General features: G+C 38.6%; 1 protein-coding gene across 1 annotated transcript; it reads left to right on the top strand.

The window, feature by feature from the left end:
• The first annotated feature begins 725 nt into the window (after positions 1-725).
• Positions 726-15877, top strand: LOC311294958 (uncharacterized protein). Its single transcript, XM_084416084.1, has 6 exons — positions 726-880; positions 13310-13702; positions 14123-14182; positions 14599-14718; positions 14812-14859; positions 15058-15877. The coding sequence occupies exons 1-5, from the start codon at positions 835-837 to the stop codon at positions 14841-14843; spliced, it is 651 nt and encodes a 216-aa protein (XP_084272210.1). The 5' UTR covers positions 726-834; the 3' UTR covers positions 14844-14859; positions 15058-15877.
• The last annotated feature ends 3885 nt before the right edge of the window (positions 15878-19762 follow it).

The following is a 19762-nucleotide window of genomic DNA, read 5'->3' as shown; positions in this document are numbered from 1 at the left end:
TCAGGTTTAAAACAACTTAAGAGAGTAAATTATGACTTTTTGGGGGGAGAACTATGCCGTTAATGTTAATAAAACAACAAAACACACAGAGGAAATCATTCACTGCTCTTGACTGAGAACTTTAAGTCTGTTGTGTTTTATTTTCATATTTGTCCATTTAATTACTTTCTTCAATTCTACTGTTAAATACACCTATAGCTGAAAAAATAAAGCACTGTTTATTTCATTTGTATATTAAGTTGTGTATGTGTAATATGTATCTCTGTTCTTAATTTTTAATAACAAAGAAAATAGTGACAAAGATTTTATCTTCGCCACTTTGACCTAAATGTCTGCCATTCTTTTTTATTTTATATTTTGTTACCTATATTTTGTTATAAGGCTTTGTTTTTAAAATAGGGACATTAGTTTGGCTGTAATGCTCAGTCACATGCAAAATAGTAAAACCAACATGAAAAAGAATCATGATAAAATCGTGATTTTTTCTGAAAAACAAAAACAAAAATTGTGATATTATTGCCATATCGCCCACCCCAGGTGTAAAAAAGTACCTAGATGTGCTTAGATGCTAAAAATGTGTTATTATTGATCATTATATCACACTACAATTAAACATAATGAAACATTCATTTGAATTGATATTGTTAACACCCCTGCCCCCCCCCCCAACCCCCCCAACCCCCCCGTCGGAGAAGTCTCACTCCGAGCTAAACTGAAAAGTTGGCAACCCTGAACTAGGGAAGTGACGACAAGCAGTCAAGCACAGAAGGCGGAGAAACAGGAAGAGGAAGAAAGAGTTTCAGACTCCAAGTTCCAACACAGTCAGTGATCAAGATGGAAGGCTATAAAATGATCATTCTGCTTGCTATTCTCGTTGATGGTAAGACATTTATTTTATTCTGTAGTTCCAACCCGCAGTTTCAACTCGCTGATCAACTCAGACTCGTGAAGTCTTGCATTCAAATCTCTTTATCTTAAGCCGCTTTCCGACCGGAGGAACCTTTTCACAGTTCCTAGAACTATTGGCTAAAGTACCCGGATGACGGCGTGTTCGCACCGCAGGAACTAGGAACGATTTTAGTTCTAGGAACTCCATTTGTAGGAACTAATTTAGGTCCTACTTCAGAGTAGGGTCTAAACCAGCACTATAGACGAATCCGGCGAAACTACCGGAAGTAAGCGGGCGCCATTACTGAGCTGTTGCTGGGTAGCGTTGCGCCATTGCCTCCTATTGGTTTGGTTGCGTCCACTGGAATAAACAGCCCGCGATTTATGACTGTCAGTCACTAACGTTACATCTACAACTTTACTATTCTTCCTCTGCAGAGTTATTTGAACAGTATATGTGTTGTTAATGGTCTGTGAAAATCGGACAGGTCCTTTAAGAACTATGTATTTATCATCTGGTACAGTGTGCATTATTTGACCAACCCATAACGTTACGGAGCTCAGATAATTTTTTTGACCCTCTATCAGTGACCTCTAGTTGGCATTTTGTTGATCATCGGATGCCAGGCGAAGGAGAAAATACTCTTGAATACCTTTAAAGGGTCATTTCACCCATTTGAACATTGTTTTTTATTTAAAGTGGGTCATATATGTAGTCGAAATGTAAAATAATTTTTGAATTTGGTGCCTTCGTGACCGAGAAAAGACAAAAAATAACTTCAGAACGCATTTGAATGAAAGACAACAACTCCCACAATGCACCACATTGCACAGCTCCGCAAGCCACTCCCACTAATCCAGAAAGCGCATATCTGCCTATAAGAGAAATCACTCTTCCGTCTACAAGGCTAGCTACTACCAGAGCTTGAAATTCATTTCACATTCACACAAAATGTCTAGTTAGTTGGCGAACTCATATAGTGCATTACTCCTCGTTTGTATTTCTTTCGAAAAGGTGAATTATTGCATGGTACCTGGATGTTCAGTCAGAACATATGCGGTGCGAAACTAGGATAGCTCTCAACACAAACGTCCGTGTCCTCGTCTGATTCAGAGATTTCGTCCAGGAGAAATTGTCATCGTTGAAATTCTTTGCCGCAGACGGACTCTATCTCTGTGTTCGTAGCGGTTCGTAGTGCATAGTGAGACCACCGGCGCCACCAGTCCGCCCTAACTCGAGCCAGTCCAGGCTCCTCGTCCGCGGCAGGCAGGTCTTCTGCCTCGGCTGCTCTTCGCTATAATGCGGCTTGTAAAGGTAGCCACAAACACCTGATTCAAGCATCAGACTTCCGAAATCCTCTTCCTCTATATCATATTGAGCACTCTCCTCCGCTATTGTCATAACTTTACATCTGTCTCCACAGCGCCTGTTAGCTTAGCTTCAAACAAGATGGAGGATATTGCTTTCAGTTTCAGAGAGTAAAGTCCCACCCACTGATCTGTAATAGGTCTGTAGCGTGAGCGGGTCCCGCCCCTGGGAAAGATGAGAAACTAGTGTCTGTAGTCTTAACAGAAATCCCCCCCTCTTACACTTCCTCCTACAATGACGCAAAATGACGATTTTTGCGTCATTGTAGGAGGAAGTGTAAGAGGTAAATAACAGATTTCTCCCGTCTCAAGGGAAAATGAGAGAGTGTTGCACGACCATTCAATAGTATGACTGGGTTTCTAACAATGCAAAGCTTAATGCAAATGGGTGAAGTGTCCCTTTAAAACAACCGAAGGGGCGCGTTGGGGCAGTAGTAACATTACTGTATTTGCTTGACTTTGACTCTCACTCTGAGAACCAACAACGCTAGCAGTACCTTACCCTTTCCTTTTGAAATGTGAAAATGAGATAAATAATGGTCACAAATGAAAAACATGAATTCGTTTATTTGATATCATTCATTTATTTATTGTTGCCAAATGGACAGATCTTTTAATAGTTTCCTCGTTAGCTTGCCTAGCTAGCATAGTTATTCAAGCTATTTTCATAAATAATCTGTAAGATCGTTTGTACCTTCATCTGTGACTGGAGGCCACTGTCTAACATCATCAACCCAACAAGTCATACTGCCTGGCTGTAGCTGTCATCGAGGGTGCGTTTGCGTTATCACGGAGGTTTGTTTACATACTAGTAACAGCTCAGTAATGGCGTCGCCACAAGATGGCAGCCTACACAGAACGCTCGTCGGATTTGTCTATACATGAATATCAGATGATGTCACCAACGTCTCCTCACTGACGTCACACTCTTCTAAAACTTGTCTGCCGCCATTTTGAGTACCTGATTTGGCAAGATTGATATGTCAGTTGCAAAGGAACTAGCTAGCTATGCTTTCACAACACGGTAACATAAATGTAACATAACATAAATCTGTAACGTTCGTTATTTTGAATAGAAATCATCACTCAAAAAGCATTCATTCAAGTCTTCTCGGTTTATTTGTGTTCAAATACATGCAATACAGTATCCGCCAGGGCTATTAGTCTAATGGTAATCAGTGTTTGGTGTAGGCAATCAGTACAGTGATTGACATGACCAATGAAAACTTTAGAATCAGCTGCAGGGCGGGATTTCCGCTGAAGTGGTTTGGAAAAAAAAAAATCACGCTTCTGTTCTGCATGACTTCATTCTGACATCCGTGATAACAAAGCTAAAGTAACATCTCTTCACCTGAAACAAGAAGCTAATAAATGCACAGTTTGAAGTATATGTGATTTGTGTGTGATTTTCGTGCGATTGGGGTATTTTCATATGAATGTTTACAGAGGCCTATGCATGCTAGGTAAGGATAGCCCAGCTAACAAAAAAAGGTCCGCAGAACGTCCCCTAAATGGCCTGTGCGAACGTCCCCCCGAACGTCCCCATGTGGAGCCCGCTTGATGTCCCGCGGACGTTCGCGAAGACGTCCTCCGAACGTTCAAGAGGACGTTCACGGGACCACCAGCGGTCATTCGGGACGTTTAGGGGACATTCGCGTTTAGTCCCCTGAATATCATTTTATTTTATTTTACTTCTGGCTAACCAAAGAAAACACACACGTTGTAAGGAACAAAGTAAATGTATTTTATTTGAACAAAGGTGTTGTGCTCTTTCAGTGTGTGTGTGTCTTCAAACGCGCTGGCAGCTGTGTGTGTTTATCCGTCGATCAGCTGTGGGGTTAGTTCGGCTATTCTTCCCCTTGGCATACCTAAAACAACAAAATGAACACATTCAGTAGTATTATGATTGTATATGTCTATATAATATATCCATATATGTGAAATATAACGTCGTCTCTCATCTCATCATAACGTTAGCTTCGTAGTGTTAGCATACATTAACGGTTAGCAGCAGTCAGACAACTTAAGAAAACGTTTTAAAAGGTAACATTTTCATATAATTTAAAGATGGACAGTGGTTACGGTAACTAATAACCAATTTATAAATTTTAAAATACATTTTAGACAGACGAAAGAGAAAACACAAGGCTGCGTCTGAGGAGGGCCGTTAACTGTCACTCACTACGCAGCTCAGCTGAGCGTTGCCATGGATACATGCTGCGTAGTGCGTACCATAAGGAATGACGTCACTCGCTTAGGTGCACTTGATCGTCACTTGCTTGTTTCTCCCCGGTGTAGCTAAGTTATATTACACTTTTTTTTGTTGTTATTTGAGCTGCATGTGCTATCAGTCTTAAGTGCAATAATTAGAATAATATTTTTCCTAAAATAACTTCTTTTGAATAAAACCAGTCACCTTCGCCTGACCAACAGTTGGATAATAGAGAGCCTAAGTCCCGCCCCTCCGCTTCCGGCTCATGGGACCTTAGTTCGGAAAAAATATGTATGGAAGTCAATGGCGAGAGATAACTTATAATAATAATTCGTTACATTTATATAGCGCTTTATCTGAGACATCAAAGCGCTTTACATAGAAGGGGGGAATCTCCTCAACCACCACCGATGTGCAGCATCCACCTGGATGATGCGACGGCAGCCATATTGCGCCAGAACGCCCACCACACACCAGCTTATTGGTGGAGAGGAGACAGTGATAAAGTCAATCAGTATATGGGGATGATTAGGAGGCCATGATGGACAGAGGCCAAGGGGCAAATCTGGCCAGGATGCCGGGGTTACACCCCTACTCTTTTTCGAAGGACATCCTGGGATTTTTAATGACCACAGAGAGTCAGGACCTCGGTTTAACGTCTCATCCGAAGGACGGTGCTCTTTTGGCAGTATAGTGTCCCCGTCACTATACTGGGGCGTTAGGACCCACACAGACCACAGGGTGAGCGCCCCCTGCTGGCCTCACTAACACCTCTTCCAGCAGCAACCTGGTTTTCTCATCCAGGTCTCCCATCCAGGTACTAACCAGGCTCAACCCTGCTTAGCTTCAGTGGGCAACCAGTCTTGGGCTACAGGGTGATATGGCTGCTGACTGCTAACTTATCTTTTTATTCCGTCTGAACTGTGCCCTGAACTAAACATATGATGTTTGTCAATTTAAAAGGTAATTATGAAAGTCAAGAAAGTCGCAGTTTGTCATAAAACAGAAGAGTAACGTTTAGTTTTATGTGAAAATCGCTCAATGAACTACATCTCTCGTCTCGCACTATGTACGTCACAAGATCCGTTGCTCGTATGTGTGTATTCTGGTTCAAAACACTCAGGCATGACAGCGTAACGTTACGATTATAATGTAAGACTATAGAAAAAATGACAGACGTTAGCTTCAGTAAAGTTAGCTTCATTCATTGAGAGAAAAGGTATGACGTCGCATGTGCGCCTTCTGTGTTTGTATTACGTATTTTCACAGTCTTATACCTCAGCAGTTTTACATCAAGCTGCGACTTTCTTGACTTTAAAATGTATCTTTTAAATTGACAAACATCATATGTGTAAATCAGGGCACAATTCAAACGAGATCAAAATATTTGTTGTCTCTCGCCATTGACTACCATACAATATTTTTCCGAACTAATGGTGCGTTCAAGTCATCTCGTATAGATCGTATTTACGAGTTGAACGCACATGAACGCCACCACAATGTCGTAAATACCAGTGGGGAGCTCGGGATTTTCTTTAAGCCCCGATCTGTACGAGTTGGGGGCGTGTCAGTGATTAACATGGCGGAATACACAATACGTAAAGGTATTTAGCTGTGATATTGTCAGGCTTTTCTATTTACAGCGCAGTTAGCTAATAGCCAACACAGAATATGATAGTATTATAATATAACAATGCAACATGTAACGATGAGCTGGCAGTGGCTTCATAAATTATTAAAAAACATAAAAATACAAAGTAAACCTGATGCACATTTCTTTGTTTTTCATTTTCTAGAACAAGAGTTTAAGAATCTTACTGTATTTTTGTATAATTAATTAAGAGAAAGTACTCCGCCATTTTGCTCCGACGAAAGTGACTTGAACGCACATGCCGTTATAAGCACGACTTCCCACCTCGTACGTACGAACTTCCCAGGAGGACTTGAACGCACCATAAGGTCCCATGGTGGTCGACCGGAAGGGGAGGGACTTAGGCTCTCTATTTAGGATAGGATAGGATAGGACAGTTAGGATAATTTTATTTGTCTTACCTGTGTTATTCTCCACTTTTTTCCCAGCAATGTGCTTTTCCATTCTTCACGTTTTCCTTGGCTGCATTCATCATTTGAAGTCGATGCATTCTTTTAGAGCTCCTGCATTCAACTTTATTTTCTTCATGCATGAATAGCCTATAAATTGTAGCTTATATGTGACCCTGGATCACAAAACCAGTCTTATGTTGCACGGGTATATTTGTGGCAATAGCCAACAAAACATTGTATGGGTCAAAATTATAGATTTTTCTTCTATACCAAAAATCATTAGGATATTAAGTAAAGATCATGTTCCATGAAGATATTTTGTACATTTCCCACCTTAAATATATAAAACATTCATTTGTGTGAATGGATGCAGCACTATCGCCAATAGAAATGGACAAATTTAAAGGCGATTTTCTCAATATTTCGATTTTTCTGTACCCATTCCAGATTTTCAAATAGTTGTATCTCGGCCAAATGTTATCCTATCCTAACAAACCATACATCAATGGAAAGTAGAGATGCACCGATTGATCGGCTGGTGACCGGAATTGGCCGATTTTCACGTGATCGGCCATGACCGGCGACCGGCCGGTCAGTCTGACATATGCCGATTTTATGCCGGTCAAATGCACTCGGGCGCCGCATGATTAACCTTTTGAGCGGTACGGTCTCATATATGAGATTTGTATGTCTGTGCCCATGAGAGTACGGTGCGGTGCCACATTTAGATGTTCAGTGACGTCGCATAACTGCCAGATTCAAACTGTGCTTTCACGCGTTGGCTGGCGCTGAGCCAGAGTCGGACGCGTTCAGCGCTGTTATGGCACAACTAAGCAGTGTTTTCAACCTCATAATGTTTATTTTAGGTTTCAGATATTTAAATACACATAAGCACGATTAAAACAATACATTTGGAGTTTGTAAAACACACACTGATGTCTGTGGAAGCAGCAATAACAATCTATTCAAATATAATTTGCCGACATGTGTGTTATTCATATCAGACAAACATAGGGGAAGTAACTATAAAGTTTACTCTATTCTTCTCAGTTCACCGGCCACTTTCTTGCATTTATTTCGGAGAAACTGATGAATTCACGTGCTGTAAATCCGACTGACAGGACAACATTGCGGCGCCCATCTCATATATCAAGATTAAAGGTTTTTAAACGACCACTCACTTACACGTATTTGAGAATCGGAATATCAGATAGGCTAGTTGATGACATGGTAAGCAAGTTTGTGAATATTTTGAATAAAAAAGGAAAAGTGAAATAAAAGCGACACATCTGTCATACAGTTTTATTGTGGCTGCGGTGTATCGCGTGACGCGTCGCCATGGAAACATTAAAGGGAACGTTCGCGAAAAAACTCACTCGGGGGGTGGGGGTGTCAGTTAGAATATTTTAAACTTACGCGTGAAAGGGTTAAAGAAAAGATGGAAAATAAATATTTGTGTGTGCTGTAAAGTGGTTAGAAAAAAATTTAATCGGAATCGGCTAAAATCGGTATCGGCAGGTCAAACTCAGTGAAAAATCGGAAATCGGAATCGGCCTAGAAAATTGTAATCGGTGCATCTCTAATGGAAAGATTATGTATTCAGCTTTCACATGATGTGTATATATATATAAAATACCCATAAGACTGGTTTTGTGGTCCAGGGTCACATATTCAAATATGATATTTGAAATTATCATATTTTGATGTTTAAGTTATAACAGTCTCGTGATTTTATTACATCTTTAATTAGTGATAGAAGTTACTAAGTTTATTATCTTAACATAACATTAAAAAACTAAAATTTTTAACAAACTTAATTTTAAAATTAAATTAAATTATCTTTAGTTTATTTGCATTTATATTTTTGTTTAATTATTCTTTTGTCTGAGTTGCAAGGTGTCAGGTCTGATGATAAAAGAAAACGCATACGACTGGATTTTGCAAGTGTTGTCATGGAAATGGCAGGTGAGGGACGAAATAGGGACGTTCGCACACTGGCCCGGACAAATGTCCTCAGAACGTCCGTCACCGAACGTTACAAAGCGGACCAATTGCGGACGTCATCAGAATGTCCGTCAGCGAACGTTACAAAGCGGACCAAATGCGGACGCCATCGGAATGTGGGTCAGCGAACGTTACAAAGCGGACCAAATGCGGACGTCATCGGAATGTCCGTCAGCGAACGTTACAAAGCGGACCAAATGCGGACGTCATCGGAATGTCCGTCAGCGAACGTTACAAAGCGGACCAAATGCGGACCTATGGGGACGTTCGAAAAGTCCGGGGGACGTCCCTTGTAAGTTGGGAGGTCATAGCTTCATATAAAATGTTAAATATAACATATTTCAAAATATTTTTTTGACTTGAAACCATTTTAAACCGCGACCGGAATATGGTACAAACACTCGATGGTGTTTTAAAGTGAGTTAAAAGTAAAAGTGTAATATTAATCAATTAAATATGTCATGTAGCTTTATGCTGCTAATGCACCTGCTGCAGGAGCTATTCTAATCCATACAATCATTTTTTTTTAAAGAATTCAAATAATGTTTCAAGAATAGTTTTTTTTTTTTTTTCTAACAAGACTTGAGATAATAGGTTTGTCAGTACCATAGACAGTACTCGGTAGGTACTCAAGATGGCGGCAGTCAACTGGAAAAAGAGCGGATGACGTAAGAGGTCACTTGACTGATATTCATGTATAGGAACTACCCGTGACGTTAGTATACGCTGATTGACCGAACGCACGCGGAACACCAGCACCCGCCATTTTTAAAACAGCTAGAATGTAAACACACAGATTATAGCCTATATTTACTCCATAAACTAACTATACAAACAGGGAAAACAGTGATGGATGGGTCTCTAAACCTTTATGCTGAAGAGAAAATCCAACGCAACTTTGAGGGGACCAAGGCAAACATGATTATGTATTTCTGCTCAGCTAGCAACACTGGACATCAACCACACGGCATAGGCTATAACCTTTTTTCATATATTGTATACTTTGTATAACAGTTCTATCTAATATGATATTAAACAGAACTGTTAGACAGATCGCTAACTAATAAACACAGAGAATGCGAGCATTGTTTGCTCTGGCGTTCTCAGCGCCACCAAAATAAAGGTCCGTTGCGCCGTCAAAATAAAAGTCACCGTGCTTGCGTCACTCCCTTACCCCTCCTACCAGTTCCTATGGCCACTTGGCCAGTGCGAACGCAAACAGCAAAACCGAGTTTGGGGGAAAGTAGTTCTTAGAACTGTTTAGAAGTGGACAGTTCCTAGAACTAAGTTCCTAGAACTACTTGGTCGGAAAGCGGCTTTATTCAGCGTTGTTTTAAATAATTTAATATGATATCTTTATATAATGTTTTCGCTATACATCTACTTTATACATCGTGGATAATTATTATATGGTAATTATTTAGTAGGTCTATTCCCTGTTCTGGGGTGCGTTTCCCGTACAACTATAAAGCTCTCTGCTTCACTACCATAGTACGATGCATCGTTGGAGAAATCAACTAGCTAGTCACGATGGTCACAACTGTTTCCCGAAACCGTATGTTGCAAAGTATCGTTCAACCATGTTGGTTTATGACGTCTCGCACGTGGTGGACTAATAACTTATTTTAATTAATCTGTTTGAGATCGAATTAACGCTAGATTTTGTCATATAAGTTACAGATATGGCATCTGAAGACCATTTCTAATTTTTCTCAGTTTTTTTGCTTTGTTACCAGACTCAATAGGCTATTTGGCTCGTTCTTACATAGCAGAGCACGTTCGCACATGCGCAGTCTTCAAAAACGTTGCTTTAAGTCTCTTGACAAACTAAAAGACGTAAATTACATTTGTATGTATTCTAAATAAATAATACGGGTTGTACTGAATGTCAGCTTGCTTATTTTGTTAAAGATAAGGATTTATTCAGTCTACATCTCATGTAAACTAGAAACTATGCTTCTAACCACAGCTCGAGAGCTGTCGTTCGAAGCAGTGGCGTATGCGCTATATGCATAGACAGTATAAGAAGTGGACAAAGCCATCTCATTGGATCTCATTTGAGACAAGTGAAGCCCATTTTTAGCGATTTCTTAGCACTTCCTTTCCTGACACTCAGACTCAAACCCAAGCGGGAAGGAAGTCGACTGGAAGTTGAAGCCGGCCGCGTGCCACCATCTTGTAGCAGAACTTCACCTGCTGTTAGCATCCCATTGACTCCCATTCATTTTGGCGTCACTTTGACAGCAAATAACTTTACATCTGAGGCGTTTGAAGACTCCATTTGTCCATTATTTATTTCTAAAGAAACACGACAATGTATAAAATGCTTCATTACCTTGTAGCTTATGTTATGGCCCCGTAGAAGCAGTTTTTGTAAAAGTAGGCTAACGATTGCGTCATACCCACGCAACTCTCTGTCGCACAGTAGAGAGATTACCGTATGGACAGGAGGAGAAGCTCGCGCGCAATCGGGGGGACGAGGAGGCAAAATGACAATATAATTAATCAGAATACCTAGCAAAAGTTGCTCCTGCTCCGAGCTCATGGACACCTCCTACTCACACTCTCCGTCTCTGCAAGATTCGGAAGGGAATGATTCAGATTTCTCTTGGCACAGCTTCTAGAAGACAGACGGGTTGCTCACGTCACATCTACGTCGTCAAGCTCGGTTTGAGTCTGCGCATCAGGAAAGGAAGTGCTAAGAAATCGCTAAAAATGGGCTTCACTTGTCTCAATTGAGATCCAATGAGATGGCTCTGTCCACTTCTTATACTGTCTATGATAGGGGCGCCAAAGCGATGGTAATTTTTTTTTATCTATATGTAGCTGCTGTTGTGCGTTTCTAAATAATTTCTGCATTTCCTCAATGTTATATAACTTTTTAGAGGACTAACAGGCTAGAGTAGGATATTCATAAGATTCCATCATAGAATTTTGACATAGAGAGGGGGAATAATATCGCGAGCAGGCGGGGGCGCCGTGAGCGCTGAGTGAGCAGGTACGAGTTGAAAAAGATGGATAAAGCAAAAAATCTGTCGGGACTAAAAATAGAAAAAGATAGAGGGAAAAGGAGATGGCATGTCAATTGATGCGCCAGCAGCTAAATAAGTGGATGGTCAAAGGCAACAGGAAAGTGTGACGTCCACGCATGTAGGCTAGGAGATTCCCGGTGGGCCGACGTGATTTTTGGGCTATCTAGGCCTAGGCTATTTTTTTTTGTCTTTGTCTTAACGGCCCATAAAACTCGTAGGCTACAACGGCGGGCCCTTTGTTTTGTTTTGTTTTTGTTTTGTTTTTGTTTTGTTTTGTTTTGTTTTGTTTTGTTTTTGTTTTTGTTTTGTTTTGTTTTGTTTTGTTTTGTTTTGTTTTTTGTTTTGTTTTGTTTTGCTTAATTGGCGGTGCTGGGTTAGTGTCGTTGTAATGCATTGGTAAAAAAAAAAAAAAATGTCACCGTTAGTTTTTTTTTTTACATTGTTCATTAAACACGTAGATCAGTGGCCCATTGGTTCTTTTCTTGATTGACACTGGGCTGGCCAAATCACATCCTTAATGTGAAGTATAGAAATTAGTACCATAACTATTTATGAAAGTTTCCTTTATTTTTCAGTGCATTTGTTTTACAATATATGGCTATAACTATCATGGGATTAATATTATAACTGTTAATATGTAGTAGTGTAGTAGACAGACACTGTTACTAAAAAAGGTTTGAATTTTTCTTTGTTTAATTTGCACACTGAATATGGGTTGGAGCTTTTAATTTAGAACTCTCAAAGTGCACCAGATTGATGAATTCAACATTAAAAATCACAAAATCCGCCGAACCCCCCTAGAGGGTCATCACTGTTAAGTATAGTTCAATTTTATAAATAAATGACAGTTTTGTAATTAAATGCGCCACAATTGTTGCAGCATACCCCTCTGACACTGGGTAGTTGCGCCCCTGGTTCCAACCACACAAGTTTGCAATGCTGTTTGCGAACGTTCGTTGGAACGATGGTTTCGGGAAACACCGAATCGTTCAACTATGCTGATAACAACAAAACTTACGACCATAGTTGGCTAACGATGCTTTCGGGAAACGCACCCCTGGACTCTGATGAAATGGCGATCACGTATTTTGAAAGGAACTGCATCCCTCCATTTTCTTTCAAAACACGTGATCGCTTAGCCTGAATCTTATTAAACTTACTTATCATTAGAGAATGCAGTATAATTCAACAGTTGAATGTCATTTGCCTGATCAAATGCACCTATAATACACTTTTAAAATGTACTGCATTGTTATAGTTTTGTGTTGTCTGATGCATTGTTGCATCAAAATAATAGCATGAGTATATGCTACTGCATAAACAACATAAATCTGTCATCTATCATAAAACAGCAAAACATTTTAAGACAAGACACTACTGGTAAAACTTTACAGATATATATTATTTTTTATTTTTTTTACCAATTCACCAAGGTTGAAATATCCGATGATGTAGGCTAAATATTTCTCTACCAAGACACAACACACACACACACACACACACACTTGGCTATACCATACACTATCTATATAAGGATATTGCATAGATTTCTAAATGTTTTTATATATAGATAGTTACTAATCCAAACCCAACCCTAACAGAACACTTTCATTTTTATAAATGAGGTTGTTCCCAAAAGAAGGTTTGGGCAGGCTTTAGGCACATTCTTCTGTTGTTTTTATATTTTTATAGCCTACATTAAGTATAGCCACAATAGGTGAAAGATGTATGCGCACTAGTAACTGTTCATTTGTGTCTTCAGGTGTGTTAAGTCCTACAGATGAAGTGATCTCAGTGACGGAGGGAGAATCAGTCACTCTAAACACCAGTGTTAACAAAAAACAACATGACATAATGCGGTGGTATTTCAATGACATTCTCATTTCTCAAATCAATTCCAAGAAGAATTGTTTATATGATGGAGAAGACGGGAGATTCAGAGACAGACTGAAGGTGGACTATGACACGGGATCTCTGACCATCACAAGCATCAGATCTAAACATGCTGGACGTTATGAAGCAGAGATTATCAGCAGTGAAAGTTCAGGAACCAGCACAAGCTTGAACCGAAACAGCAAGTGTGACAGCACAAAAATCATCAATAAAAACAGCAACATGGGTGACTCCATAAAAATATACAGCATGACTGTCAATGGTGAGTCATTTAATGTAATTTACTCTGAAGTATTTAACAGATTGAATACTGTATAAAAGGACTGTCAGATCTGTTTACTCTCTTTCCCTGTATGTTATTGTTCATATACATGACTGGTTTTACTGTATAAGCTGATTTCTGTCTCAGTATACAACATTAAACAGACATTAAACAATATCAAAAAATAAGAATCAACTTTCATTGCCATGCTGTTCGTTTAATTGCAACATCTATAGTTAAAAACTGTATTTCTATTCTGGTCTATTTTCTATTCTGTATTTCTATTCTTTTTTTTTTTGCAGATTTTTATGCAGCTGCAAATGAAGTGAACTGCCATAATTATCCATAATTTATTTTCTTTCTAGTCTGTGTTGTTTTGTATTTCTTTATTTTTAATCTCTTGTATCTTGTGTTTTCCAGCTGCTGGTCTTGGTGATGCAGATTCCCAAAAGGACATCACAGAGCCAGAGACCGACAAGAGTATGTTTCATCCTTTTCTGTAATTTATATTCATCCTTTGTCCCAATTTATAATAAATATTATAGGCAAGGCAAGTATATTTCCACCATTTCAAAAGATAATTCAAAGTTTTTACATAAACAGTAATTAAATAGTAATCAAAAAGATTCATGGCTAAAAATAAAATATTAAAGAAGATAAAAGAATATTAAAAGAAGAAGGTATACATCATTCAAATTAATTGGAGGGGAAAAAAGCCTTAAAATAAACAGTACAGTAGAAAATCAGTGTTTAATCAATGCACTGTTACGTTTTCAATCTGGACTAGAAGCTTTGAATGGGGCATCTGTAAATGTGTCCTTAGAGAGAATATTTCCAGGGATAATGGTATAAACACAGTCAGACTCACTCACACTAACGTCTCTATTTGTCTGTAGATGTTCCAGGATCAGGTCTGTCTGCTGGTGATGTTGCAGGAATAGTTGTTGCTGTTCTGCTGGTGTGTGCAGCTGCTGTTGCTGGTGTGATTTACTATCGCCTCAGGAGCTCTAGAAACGGCAAGTATCACCTACAGATACTGTATTGAGAGGAAATGTTAATGTTGCAAAATTGATGTTTATGTGTGTGTGTGTGTTTATTTGTCAAAGCAGAAGGGGAGAGAAGAAGACCAGAGGTTCTGTAGAAAATCCACATATGAGGTAAAGTACTGCACTACTGTAGTGTATGTATAGATCTGTGTTTATTTCACATGCACTGAAAAACTCATCCCGATAGGGAAATAAACATTTCAAACAGGATCTGATTCACTGATTGGTGACAGATATGCTGATTTTCTGTAGCTGTAAACAGCACCGCTCATTTCTTTTTTTACCATCTGTGATTTGTTGCTTTCTTAGACGGAGAAAGACACATGATCTGAGAGGATCGCAACAGCTTCTGCAACATTATTCCCATGGAATAAAATCAGCTAAAACAAATGTACTGTAGGGGGTTGATTGAAATCCACTGCTGCTTCAATGTACAGTATATGTAATGAGTGATTATAATCAAGACATTAATCAATATCTTTCCTTTTAAATATCACATAAGTTAATTTACTTCTCTGGAGATTTTATTTTGTTATGAAACGTCGTGCCTGACTTCAGGGTCCGAGTGTCAGCCGCATAATCTATGGAGATATGTTTCAGTCGATCTGTATATGTGGGGAAAATTACTATGTTTATCTATTTCTTAGCCAATGAGAATCATTAAACCTGAAGCAATGACGTAGCTTAGACCTTGGAAATGGTATAACTGCTGTGTGTGAGAGTGTGTGTGTGAGTGTGTGAGTGTGAGTGTGAGTGTGAGTGTGTGAGTGTGAGTGTGTGTGTGTGTGTGTGTGTGTGTGTGTGTGATGTAGGGTATAACTGTGATCTTTGTAACTGTAAGCGGGGCGGCCTACGAACTCCTGTGTGAGTCTTGAAGCTGACTTCTGCTGATGAAACTGCAAACTATCTTTAGTAAAACTTTTCTTCAATTTTTTATAATTCTGTGTCTGACTCCTTTCAAAAATCTGGTCTTTGGGTCTTAAAGGGATAGTTCACTTTGAAATTAATTTTTGGTATGTTTTAGCTTACCTCAAGGGCATCCAAGATGTAGGTGTCTTTGTTTCCGCAGTAGTTTCAATTTTGATATTTTTAGGTCAAACCGTTCTTGTCTGTCAGTCATATAATGCAGGTCTGTGGTCACTGTCTCAAAGAGCGTGCACAGAGTCCAAATTAAAACAATTCCCCATCGTCCAAATTAAACAATTCCCCATCGTAAGTACACATTGATGGCCTAAGACACGAAACGAGCGGTTTGTGTGAGAAAACGAACAGTATTTATCGTTGTTATCTCTTGAAAACAGCACACGTCCAAATGGTCTGACGGCGCGGGCGGGTATACATATATACACTAGACGTCGCCTTGGCAACTGCAGTTCATTGGAACAAAACCGTAGCCAAGGCGACATCTATGTATATATCTATACCCGCCCGCGCCGTCAGACCATTTGGACGTGTGCTGTTTTCAAGAGATAACAACGATAAATACTGTTCGTTTTCTCACACAAACCGATCGTTTCGTGTCTTAGGCCATCAATGTGTACTTACGATGGGGAATTGTTTTAATTTGGACTCTGTGCTTGTGTTTTGATACAGTGACCATCGACCTGCATTATATGACTGACAGACAAGAACGGTTTGACCTAAAAATATCAAAATTGAAACTACTGCGGAAACAAAGACACCTACATCTTAGATGCCCTTCAGGTAAGCTAAAACATATCAAAAATTAATTTCAAAGTGAACTATCCCTTTAAACTGTTAACCCCTTACAGTATCCTATAATATTCCACTAAAAATCAATAATGTGAAAATGAGCTGAAACATGATTATTAACCCTGGAGAACCCAATAACCCTTTTTTTCTTTGGAAAATTATGAACTATGCATTAAATTACTGTTGTAAGTTCACTGAACACCAAAATATCCACTTTTTCAATTTTAACCCTTTATTCCCTAATTTAGGATTAGGGCCAAATTTGACCCATTGGGCTTTAGGCGTATAATTTCAAAGAATCACAATAACAAACATTGTCAATGCAAACTATTTTAAATTTAGGAAAATAATCAGTCAACCACACTGCTACATTTAACAATGTTTTTTTTTTTTTTTTTGCTTTATTTGTTGCATGTTAGAACTGGATTCCAAATGTGGCCAATGGAAACGAACACAAGGCCAAAATCACGACTGAAAAAAACTAACACCATGGGTCTTTGCTTATCCAAAAATCTGTACTGCTAGAGAGAGGAACTCACACTAGACATTGTGGTAGTCTTTGAAACAATTTCTTTTTTTGTTGATGCAGAGAGGAACTGCACATTTTTCACAGTGCATTTCAGTTTTGAGGTCCTTGCTCATACGCCATACTCCCTGAAAAGATATACTACTTTATTAGTATCTGGCCCTGTACTACTGAGGTAACTTATTAAAATATATTATACAAATGAAATTATTTCAATGCTTTAGCCAAAGACAGGACTGTTACCATTCTCCATCAAAGTCACTCAAAGAACCAAAGGGTCATTTTTGACCCAACATTTTTTTACCCCATACACCCAGAGGGTCATTTTTGGCCCATCGTTTTTTGAACTAGCTCAGAGTCACTAATTTATCCAAAAATAATATAAAACGTACTTCTAGGCATTCTGCAAGCTAATACTTAATAGATTAACAAAAAATACACAATTTTACCAACAGCTGGTTTGCTGAGAAGACGATTTTGTTTGGGTAGGTTTCCAGCTCAACAAAACAGCATGTGGTCAGCCATCATGTTACTACCACTCTGGCACTTGTGAGTTCAATATTCATCCACTAGGTGTCTCTATGCAGGGGTCAGAAGTGGCACTCTGGGTTTTTGAAGTTAAATTTGACAATTTTTTTTTTTTTTTTCATTTTGGGTAGCAGCAATTAACAGCGGCCAAATTTGACCCCGTGGGTTCTCCAGGGTTAAAGATGAATCACTTACTGTTGCCTGTCATGACACAGTTCAGAACTTTCACTTCAAAAAAGTAATATTATTATCTATAATATTTACGTAAACTTTGAAACTTGAATGGTATAAATGTACTCGAAATGCACTTTTATTGTTGTTGGTTCTGGAACTTAAAGTCTTTGTAAAGTAAAGTTCTTGTAAAGAAACAAGACATTTTTTAAATAAACCGTTTAATGCTGTAAATGTGTTTTTATTCAACCATCATTCAATCTGAATCTTAATTCATAATTTATTCTCATTATGACACTCCTTTATTTATAATATAAACATATGTATGACTAGGATGCATATCAGTTCTGTAATATTCAGTTTTCTGTTCAATTCTACAGGGATTTATTGGCGTGACAAATATTTTTACATTTGTATTTGAGGGGTTGCTGCATACAATTATGAGACAAAATGAAAATAGCAACATTACATAAAAAATAAGAAAATGACACAGCGAAAAAATTGTAGGTATATTGGCCTAATTAAATACATAAAATGGAGGGCATTAAAAGATTAAAAAGGAAAGATTAAAGATTGTTCATCGTTTTGGCCACCAGATGGCACTGAAACACCAGATTCAGGTAATGCACCTTTTAGGGAGCATTGGTGAGAAAAGCTTAGTTTCGCCATGACTGAACAATTACAGCACACATATTTGATCTTAACAGATTAAAACTACAATATATGTCACAATATTTATAATATCTGTTTAGTCCATTTTAATCCTCTTGCAGCTCTGACGTCATTGACCAGAAGAACAGCAGCGGCCGCAGAAGCCACGCCCATCAGCACAGTGACAACCAATCGCAGCACAGCTTCAACTGAATCACAATAATGGACGTGAAGTTCTGAAAAAACAATTGAGCAATGATAAAACAAAATTGAGATGTTCACTTAGCTGAGTTTAGTCTATGTCAAGAAATCAAAAGGATAAAACTTAAAAATAAAAAGATATTTTCTTTTGTGCTCCACAGAAGAAGAAAAAAAATGCAAAACTTCTGTTTAGGAAGACACGGGTAGGCTAAATGTAGAAAGAAAGTAATTCATAATTTCTGGCATCTTAACTTAAAATGAACAACATAACTCAATGAATGCACATATATCATCAGAGCTGTGGTACCTGCACATGTGTGACAGAGTGTGTTGATGTCCAGATGTGTGGTCTGGTTGCTGATGGGATTGTTCAGCACACAGCTGTAGGTGTTTTTATCCTGATATTCCACCTCCAGAGGTAGAGAGAGACTGATGCCGAGATCACACACACTGATGCTGGACAATACACTGATTCCTGCGTACCAGGAGAGAGTCGCATCACACACATTCAACACTGATGAACACACCAATGAACATGATGATGATGATGATGATGAAGAAGAACAGTCTCTGATGATGACAGGAACAGGCAGATGAGCTGGAAAACATGAGAGAATAAACAAATCTGGATAAATATAATCAACAATCTATATGTTCAATTGTGTTTAGTAAGTGTTTCTGTGATCTCAAATTATAACATTTCAGTATGTAAAAAATTAAATAATATTTGAGGGACAGGACAAATGATCTCACCATAGACAGAAACACTGAATGCTTCTGACGATCGTTTCACTCCCCGTATATTTTATAATCTCCAGTATGTTCAGTTGTGGAGTTTGTGATGGTCAGAGATCCAGTTTGATCGTCCAGCTTCAGTCTGTCTCTGAATCTCCCATCAGGAACATCATCAGATGTGGAGAAGATTTCATCAGTTCTACTGATTCGAGCTATCAGAGAGTTTTCAGCTCCATATTTCCACAGTATGTCGTCCTCTTCATGTATTTCAGTAACATCAGTGTTTAGAGTGACAGAATCTCCCTCATCACTGACACTGAATCACCAAACACACCTGGAGAACAAACATATATATATATTTTTTTTTTACAAAATTAAGATTTCTGTTTATAAATAATAATAAAAAAGCTGTAGTTCTTAATCTTTAGATGTGAATTAAAGAACAGAGGCAAAAACACAAATAGTCTCTGCTGATGCAGGAACAGATGA

This window comes from Rutilus rutilus, assembly GCF_951802725.1.
Source record: "Rutilus rutilus genome assembly, chromosome: 8".
NCBI lineage: Eukaryota > Metazoa > Chordata > Actinopteri > Cypriniformes > Leuciscidae > Rutilus > Rutilus rutilus.
The sequence above is the reverse complement of the archived record's forward strand: the minus strand, read 5'-3'. Positions and strand labels throughout refer to the sequence as shown.